At 36.8% G+C, this 12565-nt stretch overlaps 1 protein-coding gene across 1 annotated transcript; it reads right to left on the minus strand.

The window, feature by feature from the left end:
* Window positions 4300-11907, minus strand: LOC109849309. Its single transcript, XM_020419122.1, has 9 exons — window positions 11698-11907; window positions 10990-11110; window positions 6804-6906; window positions 6616-6675; window positions 6240-6302; window positions 5913-6116; window positions 5724-5826; window positions 5436-5638; window positions 4300-4706 (listed from the first exon to the last, which is right to left on the minus strand). The coding sequence occupies exons 2-9, from the start codon at window positions 11103-11105 to the stop codon at window positions 4614-4616; spliced, it is 945 nt and encodes a 314-aa protein (XP_020274711.1). The 5' UTR covers window positions 11106-11110; window positions 11698-11907; the 3' UTR covers window positions 4300-4613.

Consider the following 12565-nt stretch of genomic DNA (forward strand, 5'->3'; position numbering starts at 1 on the left):
AACAGCAAAATTTTCTTCAAAAAGGATTCCCATTCTTATGTCAAAAATGATACGGCACATGGACCACTCAATCAACTTTCAATAATTATTGAATCATTGAAGTACTTGTATGAAAAATGGTAGTAAAATGGAAAGTAACAATACTGGAATTTTACATGATTTCACATGGATTTGGATTACCAGGGAGGACATTCTAGCTAGTACGTTTTTACTCTAAAGCATCTTTCTTGGGTACTGCGAGAAAATGTTCATGTACTGGGAAGAAATATGGACGTTGTTTACTTCTGGCATTAATATAATTGTCATTGAGTTGCTTTGTTGAAATAAATGAATCTTAGAGGATTTTTATGGAAAGATATCATTTAATAATTGAATTTCGTAGATAAAAATTAAATTGTGTTTAATAAGTAGCATGTGAGTTTTAGTCTCACATTGGCTAATTAAATGCATTTTAGTTGGTTCAAATTAACACAAGTGTTATATATGGTATAACAAAGGTGTTAGTAATATACACTTGTGTTGGTATATAAGCGAGCGTGCGAGCAAGCAAGCGTGCGAGCAAGTGAGCAGGCTCGTGCGCAGTCCGGGTGCGTGTGCTCACTTAAAACCATCTGAACGTTTTATATGTTACAAACGTTACAAGGATTGAATAGATTTTATTGCAGACGTTACAAACATTGTAATAACTGGAATTCAAATCTTTGTCTCCCATGAACCTTATGAAAGTGCTTCTTCTGATCATTTGAGACACATAGAAAAACGAAATCTCATGTCTTCTTCTTCTTTTGATAATTCTATATGTTGTTAAGTATTGGAGGTTCTAACAAACTGAAGAAGTAGTCGTGATGTTCACCATAAGAGAGCGCTTCTTTGGACTGCAGCCATCTCATCCTCGGAAGTACTGTGCAGACCTAATGCTACCGTAGGTGGAGCATATTTTTTCAAGGCCAGTCCTCTGTTAAGAGGGCGATTCGGCACTTTTGTAAAATATTTTAAACTTGAAGTGTTTTAATATGATGTTTTTAACTTTCTGCTCTTTTCTTTCATTCATGTATTGTTTGTTCTATACTACTTTGGATCTATTTTTATGCTTGTTTTCCCCAACAATCTTGAAGAAACTAATTTTAATTGAAGTTATGTTGTTTATTTCTAGAGTTTGTTCATATGCCTCTAAAATGAACATGTCTGGAATGCTTAAAAATTTTGTTGGACAGTTCTTCAAATGTTGGCAACAACGTATGAAGATCTGGCTGACGACTAAGGGACTGTTGGCAATGATATTAACATAATGCCAAAAACTAAATGAAAAAGATGGTAATAGTACAGATAAAATTGCACAATGGACGGAGAAGGACCAAATAGCCAGAGGATGCATTTTGTTGGCTCTGTCTAACGTGCTCTTCGATGTCTATTGTTCTTTTTCAGCCACTACAAATGCATTATGGGATGAACTGGACAGAAAATATAATACTGAAGACCTCGGTCTTGAAAAATATTATGTGTCCAAGTTCTTAAAGTTTTAAATGGTTGAGGGTAAATATGTAACATAACAAGCACATGAACATCTGTTCATTCTTCATGCTCTGCGAGAAGCTGAAATGAGACTTACTGAAAATTTTTTAAGTTATGACAATTATCGAGAAAATTTCTAATTCTTGGGAGACTTTTGGAATATGTCTCAAGCATTCGGAAAAAATAAATCTTGATGACTTGATGATTGCCATAGCTATTGAGGAAGAACATAAGAATCAGAAACATGTTGTGCCTGTTGAGCACCAACCTAAAGCACATATTATAACTTCTGGGAAAAAGCTTAAAAACTAACCTAATGGCAAACCTGATGATGAAATCAAATCCAAATCTAAGATCCAAAAGAAACCAAAAGCAAACAAACCATGTTAGAATTGTAGACATGTTGGACATTGGGCTAAAGCTTATCCTACAAAGAAAGCTAAAGCCAATCCAGGGTCCACTAGTGTGCCTCAGGTTAACATGGTTATGACTGAGCCTAATGGGTCCATAGAATGATATGTTTCTATTAACACTGAATTACTAAATATTTATGAACCAAATGAATGGTTCGTAGACACTGGTGCAAACATACACATTTGTGTTGACAAATTATTATTTGTGTCGTACCAGCTTGCAAATAGAAATACTGTGAAGATGGGGAACTAAACTGCATCTAAAGTGTTAGGATATGGACGAGTGGACCTGAAGTTTCATTCAGGGCGAGTTCTATCATTACACATGGTGCATCATGTTCCTGCTGTTCGACGCAACATTATCAGTGGTTTTTGTTTAGTTAGGGACGGTTATGAGTTCTCTTTTAAATGTAATAAAGTAGTTATGTCACATGTTGGATCTTTTATCTTTAAAGGCTATGATTTTGCTAGAATGTACAAGGTTAGAGCAGAACATGTTCTTAGTTTTGAAATACATAAAATATCTGTTTTTATGCTTATTTTTCCCAACATGCTTCTCTTTTTCTGTAACGAAATAGGGTAAGATGGATTCCCATTCATATGTTAAGTGTTCTCCTTGTGTTAGCTTGATACGCCCTTATCGGTATACAAATCAATAGCTGGGGTTTTTGATAAACTGCCCCTCGACACATTAAGAAAATATATCTATCACGCATCTTTTGTTTTCTTACTTTAAAACAGAGACCACTTCTTTTGCACATTGAAATCGTAACACCCCCGCGTTTCTGGTATGTATTTTTTTCGAAAGAGAGATTTGCTTATCTCTGACATACGTGATGACGGTTATGATTATTATTACCACTTATAATAATCTCAAAGACAATTTTTGTAGACAACCATGGGGGCAGCACAAGAAGACAGGGGCGGCAACGGTACAGCGATGCTTGAGCTGGGAATCTGTTGAGAGAGAGCGTGAAAAGCATAAAAACAGGAAGCAAATTGGTAGTATTATAACGCTACAGATAGAGGGGGCAAAAAAAAAAAAGGTATAGGGATGGTGGAAGTAAGCATGTGGATGTCATAAACGGTGACGGTGGTGGGTACTGAGTCTGCTCTCTGCACCGCACGCGGTGGAACTTGTGGGAGTGAGAGTGACGTTGTGCATCGATTCTGTAGTAGCAGCGCAAAGGCCAGTGATTTACAGGGCTTCGATTGTCTCTCCACTGCTTTGTTTTCCCCTGCTTCCAAGCATCACAAACACCGTCAGGAATCATGCCGCACCGCGCACTCAGATCGTGGAGGTTTCTATGGCTGTAAAGGGGTTGTCTAGTTTGCTGCACTCGTAATTGTAATTTGTGATCGTGATATGAAGAAGCAGTTGCATACGAGTGCAGCGTGGGCGCGGTTACTTGATTCAATTTTAAAATTTTACAATTAGGACTATAGTTGAACGCGTTCTTTTCGTATAGTCGAGTTTTTATAGATTTTTGTCAAGTGTAGGTTAAATGGAACCGCATTTCGTTCGAAAAGTTACAGTTATGGTTTACGTTCAGATTTGTGCAGATGCATTCCTTAGACACGGTGAAACAAACAAATTCGGCGGTCTAAAATATTTGAGTTGTACACAACTACAGTTGTAACTCACATGCACTTGCGACGAACCAGAGAGCCATAAGATCCTTTTGACCAACAAGACTAAGATACATGGCTTAAGAGAAGAACTATTAAGATGAATAATTTTTTACTGTGGTAAGTATAAATTTGAAGATCTACAATGTTACATATACATTTTTAATTGATTAAGCAGAAACTCAGCACACATTTCGATATAAAATGGCAGTTAACTGAGGAACTACTTGCTGCAGCTCTAACTAGACTGTAAAAGCAATCAAGACCAAAAGCAAGAACATAAATAGCAATAGCAACTATACAAAAATCAATTAAAAGCAAGATCACAAACCGTGAGGGCATAAAATATCATTCATTAGTAAACGAAGAAAAATAGAAACCCTCTCTGAGAGAACATTCACTCTTAGCTTATAAACTACTTTTCCCTACTTATTCTTTACACAATTTCGTCTTCCTAGCGGCAATCGGAGCAACTACATCAAAAGAAACGAACTAAAAAAATGAATTCTAACAGATATAAAGGTTCAGGGGCCTAAATGATTTACAAAGAAAACCCCAGCAAATAGTAATACCTATGCCAAGATTGTACTTTAGTACCCCAAACGCATTGTGATAATATCACCTCTCATTAACACACGCATTTCCACCGACTCAAATCAGGGAAGTTCAACGTATACCAGAGTCTGACAAGTAACCATAGCGAACCTCGTAATCATGCTAAAGAGTAATTTGGTGAACACCTGTATCCCTCAAAAAACAAAGGCATTATTGTATAAACTGCCAGATATAAGCAACAGGGAATAGTAAATCGTACAGTAGATATCATCAAATTCTTCGAAAGCATGCCCTATCCTTAGATACATTGTGCTGTAATAATCAAACATAGCTCCTCCTTTGGCTGTTCTTTATTGGGCTCTAAACAGAATGCATCATACATGAGAAAATGTATAAATAATATGAGACTAAATCTCAGAATCATGTAGCTGGAGCATCCATCTTTTGCCAAAGAAACTGAAAACTTCATAGCGTTATTGCAAGAAAAATCTTCAGCAAAGCATATTAAGACTCCGGGGGAGCCTCAAATCTCGTAGGAGTGTCAATTCCCATCATACAACAGAGGCCTGATATCAGTATAATAAGCAGTGTGATCGCCTGAAAAAAAGGGCATGAGGCAACTCCCATGTCAATAAGCGTAAGTTTATTTCATATAAACAAATAAACCAAACAAAATAATGTTTTCTATACAAGTCCCTCAAATTATCCATTTCGTCATACTAAAGCTTAAAAGTTTCCAATATTTAGTCCATCAAAATAATTTAAGTTACACAAATTAGCCCTAATGCAGGTTAACTATACAAAATGATGTTAGGACTCTCCCCCCCTATTAAATCAACCCACCCTATAAATCAATTGCAACCATCATCTTCCTCCACTTTCTAATTAATTGGAGGAAAATGTCAAATTTTGCAAAGAGAAAATGGGTTAGGTCTAAGGTATAAGCGAATTAGATTAGCTGTTTTAATAGTGTAGGATAAGGAAAGACGGACACCAGAGGAGACTGATGAAAGGAGAAAGCTGTCATAACACCATTATTTTCAGTAATTTTTTTTCTTCTAATAATGACATAAATGACTTGATGTAATCAAATCACTTGACTACCAATATCTTTTAGACAAATATTGTATTGTACACTGCCTAATTTTTTTACTTTGACATAATCTGAACTATGAAAACGAATATGTTAACTAACGATTAATAACAACATGCACTTGAACTTATCTATTAAGCTGCTTTAAGTCTTCACTGGCTAGAAAATGGAGCAATAAAGACCAAAAGAGATTTAAACGATAGCCTCATACAGTGGAGACAGAAGTAACTTACAACAAAAAGGCCTTCCAAAAGTGATGACTTAAGTTGGCAAACACCATCACAAAGAGTGACATTTGTAGAAACATTATCCTCTGCAAGAAACCTCATCACCAGGTGAGGGTACTGAACTGACCTAGAAGGATCAGATGCATAGAGAACAGTATACGTGGCGCCAGACTTTTCCAGAAAATTAACTAGTGAAGATAAAGTCTTTCCTGCACATTCAGTTAAGCTAGGATTAAATGAAGCTAAAAAGACCAATATCGACCAGAATAGACATAAAAGTCTCAAATGAAGTACCTTCAGATTGACCTTGGTCTAAATCCTGAGAGCCTTCATCACAAACTACAATTAGGTCTGTTTTTTCACCAATCCTTGTTTCCATCCTTGAGCCAACAAAGTCCTGGATGTTAACATTTACAATTTTAGAACCAGTTTATATTTGCTTGAAAGCTCTGGAAAGCAGTGGAAAATTAGAAGGGATATCACCTCAAGCGACTGAACTCCTCGGAGTTTTTTCAGGTTCTCACCCTCAATAGAACAAGATTCCATGTAAGCAATGTGATCAACCCCTAATCTACTCCCACAGTTTTCAACAAATCCTGATATCAAAGAATTTTCAAGTGCATTCTTCCCATCTGAGACTGCAACATACGGGAAAGCCACTGAAGTATTGGAGCTAGAAAAGGAGTTCTGTATAAGAATCCAGAAAAACACAGTTATTTATCAAAAAGAGAAAGAAAAATAAAAGAAAGAAAGAAGGAATGTGTGGAAGCTAGTGATAGCAAGTGGTTTAACGAAAGGAGCTTCAGTTACCTTTAAAAGGCTTAGCAGAATTGGGTCTGTATGTTCGGCCTTCGACAGGTCTGATGATTGCAACTACAAAAGGAGATACAAGTATGTTACCAATTGAGCATTAAAAGCATAATGATGCAACTTATATAGACTTCAACCACGAAACTGAGAATTGATAAAGGTGTATTCACACAGTATGAGGCAGTTCCCATAGAAAAGAACTTGTTTGTTTTCGTCAAAATAATTCAAAACTTAAAATGAAAGTTAATATTCTTGATATTCTAAATCTCTTTCCACAAACTGTAACTACTAAGTGAGTCAGTTACAAAAAAATAAAAACTATAACCGAACAATTCTCATGTATTGGACTCGGTGCCTGTCGTAAGGAAGGCTTTACCTTTCTTCCAACATAGACCAGTGCAACATCCACATTTGGTTGAAGGTTCTTCCCAGAACACTGACAGGAAAGATGAAAAGTCAGCACCAGAGATATTGACTATTAAAAGTTTCATCACCACCTAACAGAAATATGAGGTAAATACATGATAAGTTGGCAAGCAAGTATCTACAACAGATGATGCTTACCACTAAGTCAGACCAACCACCCTCAGAGAGAACAGATTTAACCAAGTCCGCCGGGGAAAGCGTTCGGTAGTCCACAAATTCTTTGACATCAGAAGGTGATGATCTGCAAGATAAGCAATTAGCATCATTATTGCTTATTCTACTGTTCCTTTACAGTGCTTGAAACATATATATATCAAAGCAGATTGTGTACGTGATTGTAACAGGGCATTGAAAGGTCTAAGCAAGATCAAAAGAGAATCAAGACAATATTGTGCAATGAGATAGTTAAGTTAAACAAAATATTTCATGACACTAACATTGTATGCTTGCACTGCTTAAATGAAATTCTAATCTAATGTCAGTGCCATCAACTAGAGTGCAAAACTATACTGCACTTGATGACTTCACTCCCGTGGTTAATTTCGGTGACAAGAGAGATGCCTAGATGTGATCTTATCATGTGAATGGTAAACAGTTTCAGAACAGAGAAAAATTTTATATAAGGTTTCATTCAGTATTTTTTTTTTTTTTTGGGGCAGGCGGGGCCGGGGTGGGGGTCGGGGGGCAATGTTTGGGGCCTCAATTCAAGAAGCTCAATACATGAAAGAAATAATATGGCCCAACTCTTATGTCGAAGCAGATCAAACATAAGGACCCTCTTGGATGAGAGCTGATGAATTAAAGATACATAAGAAACCAATTGCATGAGAGGAACAGAAGAGGCTAATCCAGAATCTAAGAACCTGGAATTCAGAACAAAATACACTTTTCGTGGGAACAGAATTCTTAGTTATGGTGTTTCAGTACAAAAGAACTGGAAAAGGAATTCATCTTGATAGAAGGAGAAAACACAAAAGCTTGACAATGTCAACAAACATGATATATTGATGCGTTAGCCATAATAGTAGACATAAGGTGTGATTATCCTATGCAACTCTAATAAAATCCTTAGATCAATATACAGACTTTAAGGATCCAAACACGATAAGCCAATTAAATTTATAGTCAACTCAACCTAGATAATTTTTTCTTACTAAACATAATTTCTGAACCAATGTTGACATGAGCGCACTGAGGCGACCTCAGGTGCCAGGTGCTTTTAGGTGGTGTGCCGACACACAACATGAGGTGCAAGGTGCATATAAGCACGGTGCATACCTCTATATGCCTCACAGCATTTAGTTTCTTTGTTGTCGCTGTTGGTATGCCTTTTTTATCCTCTTTCTTGTACTCTTGCTGCTGGGAATGGATCAATAAGATTGTGATCTGTAAATATCAGAAATGCAGATCTGCCCAGTTAATACCCATCAAAGCTTTGCTGGCGGTGAAAGGAGGACGAAAAGGACAATTGGTGGTGGAGAATGAATGATCGGAGGAGGCAGTGTTTGACACTGGTCGAGCGAGAGCTATGATGGGTTAGGTGACTTGTCATCCGGAGAAGAATGAAAGGTGGATGATCACAGGAGGCGGTGTTTGACATTGGTCGGGCGAGAGCTATGTTGGGTTAGGTGACTTGTCATCCAGAGAAGAATGAAAGGAGGATGATCGCAGGAGGCGGTGCTTGAGATCGATCAAGAGAGAACTTTCTTGGGTTTGGTTGCTTGGCATCTGGAGAACAACAAAAGTGAGAGAGCTTTGCTACGTTCTAACAATGGTTATGACTTTGGTTCTAACATAGAACATCTCTAAACAAGAATTTAGTTTTTAACTAGTTTATCTAGGTATTGTTTACGAATCTCATGGAGCCCAGACAAAATTTTATTGAATTAGGTGCTCCATAGTGCAAAATACCATTAGAGATCAACATACTTCAGTACCAATTTAACAAGGAAAGAATCATCATTAAGATCAATTGGAAATGATTGAAGTGATGGATATGAAGTAATGGCGTCAAAGTCCTCGTCAGAGGTCAGTCCACGGCAGGAGAACTCCGACAAAACAGGATAGGTGGCGGAGAATGATCGAAGGAGGTGGCGTTTGAGATTAGTTGAGAGAGACTTTTGTCGGCTTTCATTCCTTGCATTCTGGAAAAGAACAATACAAGGGAGAAGAGTTGGGAATTAATTAATGATGTTAAGCCAACAGAGTGGGAGCAGACTAAGGCTATTTTGATTAAGGACTTTTTTTTTAATTAGTCTTCTTTTCTTTTGATGGAACGAGTCGAGATGATTTTAGAATGAGGATGGGATCGCTGAGATTCTGAGGATTAACAAAACTAAGATGAGCACAGAATCCTGGGTAGGCCAGAATCACATAGAGACGCATAATGTTTTTAGCCTCGTGAAGGGCAAATCACATACTGACTAGCAAATCGCATCTTAAACTTTCCATAATTTTTCATTCTAAATTCTCTGCTAAAAAAAATTAAATCCACAACTCGTTAGATAGAGTTGGAATCTATCTATAATGCAATATGAACTTCAAAAAGAAATCATATCCTAATAAAAGTTCAAAACAACAAACCATAAATCAAACTAACAAATAAAACCAAAACCCCAATCTAAATGGCCTAGAAGATAAAATCTTATTTGAAATTGAAATTTCAATAAATCTATCTAATCCTAACTAGTTTCTACACTGGATTAGAACTCTCCTACAAATTGATCTAATCCTACCAAGTTCCTTCACTTGACCTTTAAATTGCCCTGCATTACTCCGCTTGCTCTGTTGTGATTGCTTCCTTCCTTTTGCCTTCATCCTATATGGCTTGGTCTATTTTCTCAGTCCTTTTTCTGTTCCCCTACTATGTTCTCTTTATTGTTATTGCTATAATCATAATTCATGATTGCTATATTTGTAACAATGGCTCTGAAGTCACAATCCATTATAAAGGATACAAAATTATTATAGTTTTATTCTTCTGTCTTTTCTCTATTAGGCAACTTCTTTTTTCTTTTCTTCTGCATCATCATCTTCTTTTGCTCCTCTTCCTTTCTACAACCCTTCTCCTTTCTTCGCTCCTATAGAATGATGTCACTTATCTTTTCGCTCACTTTTGTTAGTTTCCTCCCTTGCTTCTCCTGCTACTTCTTTTTACTTTTTTCTACCTTCAGAATTTATTCTTTCAAATAGTAATGGAAGATTTAAAAGAATGTAACAGTTGTGTCATCTTATTCACAGTTCCGACTTCCGAGCACAAATTCCTGAACATGAGGAAAGAATTAGTTTATAGATTCTTTAGGAATCAACTAATTTTGATTTGATCCTCCACCGCGGACAGATCCTTGAATGCTTAATCTTGTGAAAGGGCATCTCCTTTGACCTACTTGTCTTTCCAAATTGCCATGAAATAGTTTAGATTTAAGGGATAATTTCACATAGCACCCCCACCCCCCCAGGGCGGGCTTTGGGTGGTGTCACATATAACCCCGAGTTTTATTTATCTCACATAAACCCCCAGAACTATGGGGTGTCTCCAAATCGCGATCTTTACCTTATCTCCCCTAACACCCTACCTATAGCTGAGTAAAAAAAACCCAAACTCTATCACTCGTCATTTACAAGCAACACACTCTCCCCTAAAATTTGAGTTTTTTCCCCTCAAGAAAATTTTAGTTATTTGCAAATTTCATGCAAATTTCATGTACGAGGTCCAATGAGAAAAGTTCAAAGTTTAAAGGGCTATTGTAAGACACTCCAAAGATCAAGGGGTTATATGAGATAAACAAAGTTCAAGAGGGTTATGTACAACACTCCCCAGAGTTAAGAGGGGGTTTTGCGAAATTAACCCTAGATTTAATCTATAGATGCTTTATGGCAGATTGAGGTCGAAGAAAGGCAAGTTTTACATGTGATATTGTTTGAGAAGTGGGCTCTTTAAAAGAAATCCCAAAAATCTATATTGCATTTTTGCAGGATTTTTATAATGATAGGTTTAGGAAATAACACCTAACTAGCAAAACTAGGCAATCTTTCCAATTTAACTTTGTGACATGAGAAGTAATAGTAAAGCATGATTAGGATCAGTTACTACATTTTGCATTTCTAACTTTTCTGTTCTTTTTTCTTTTATCTTGATGATACTGGTCTTCACTTTTATGTAGATAATTGTTTACACCTTCACTGAGTATGTAAATAACATAGCAAACATTCATATTTTGATATATTCAAGCAATCTAAATGTTCCCCACAGGTTCATCTAACTAAAATGCAAAAAAAAAAAAAATCAAAGATCAAAACTGAAAAGGTTATAAAAATCTAGTACCCAAATTTGTGAGGTGACCATAAAAATGCCGGAGCTGTTGTAGGAGAAGGCATTACATGAGCCATTTGTGCTGCTAAAAATAGAACCGCGATGATAACAGCCCTGTTGCCCTTCATCTTTCCTGCAAATAACTTGAAAATCTTAAAACTCAAATATGTACCAACTAAAAGCACTAGCTACTCACAAGTTTTTCCCCACATATATTCACATGTATATTATGGGATTAACAAAAGGCTAAGCATGAAATTAGATATTTTACTAAAATTAAGCTCCAAATTGGACTACAATTATTATTCTGATCTAAATTAATCGACCGTTTTTTCTACAATCAACTCTGGGAAGTATTAGGAACTTAATACCTATGATGTAATTAAACCCAATTGCCGATCTGATTGCTGGCCTTAAAACTAAATGTTTGTAATACGTTTCCCCTATTTGATGCAAAATAAACACCAGAGCAGATAAAAATTAATAAAGTTTATCTTGGATCAAATAAGCACCTCAATAATTGACATCAATTAAAAGCAAGTAGAAAACCCTGTAGATGTAGCAGAAATTTACGAAAAAAAATCAACGATCTATACATAAATCTCTACTGACTTACCTGATCGGACTAGGCGACAAATAAAACCATTAAATGTCATAAAAATAACAATAAAATAGAGAAATTACGCTTAATCATAGTTTCACTGCGGAACGAAGACTTACTTGAGATTAGATCTGACGATGATCGAAGGCTTCGAGACCGCTAGGGTTTTCTTGGATTTGAGGTCGTCCTCTTTTAGGAAATTGGATCCAGATCTTTAGGGTTTTGAGGCTCTTGTAGAGGAATCTTGAGGACTCGTAGCCAAGAGCGGATCGATTCTCTTCTGATAAGAGAGGCGAGAGGGAGATCGCTTCTGCTGGAGAATAATTAATTTAAAAAACAAATAAAAGTAAAATAAAAAGGGAAAAAATGTGTTCAGACCCCAAAAGTAGAAACTTTATGTGACCCGTCCTTTAGTATTCTGACTCATATGTATAAGCCTCACATACATACTGTATTTGTGTTAAGGCCCTAAAGTATCGGACCCTGAGAAAAGCCCAACAAAAGTTACGAATTTACCATTTGATTTGATTAAGCTTGGTAACTGCGTCCATCCCTTTAACCTCATCCCATCTCTCTCTTTCTCCTCCTCAATCTCTTAACTTCTCCTTCTCTCTCACTTCCGCAATGGTCACTAGAAATGATCAGGTCCTGGGAAGGCTATGGAAGGCGAAGGCGAGGACGGTGGTCATGGAGTCGGAGGTCGGGGAGTCATCTTGGAAACAGCCCGTGAACGGGGGTTCAACGACAAACACGAAACATGGTCTGGTAGGACCCGCGAGATGACGGGGCCCGGAGCTTTGGTGCGAGGCATCGTCGTTCTCCCCTTTCTGAGTTACGGAATCTCTTTATCCAAATTAATGTCTTAATCAAGATAGTACTCTTGTTTTCTTGTAATTTATGAAGGGAATCGATAATGAGTTTTTGTAGTTTTTCTCTTTCATTTAATTGAAATGGGATCTCTTTGGATTTTTGAATAGCGGTTTGGGT

This window comes from Asparagus officinalis, chromosome 7, assembly GCF_001876935.1.
Source record: "Asparagus officinalis chromosome 7, Aspof.V1, whole genome shotgun sequence".
In the NCBI taxonomy this organism is placed as follows: domain Eukaryota; kingdom Viridiplantae; phylum Streptophyta; class Magnoliopsida; order Asparagales; family Asparagaceae; genus Asparagus; species Asparagus officinalis.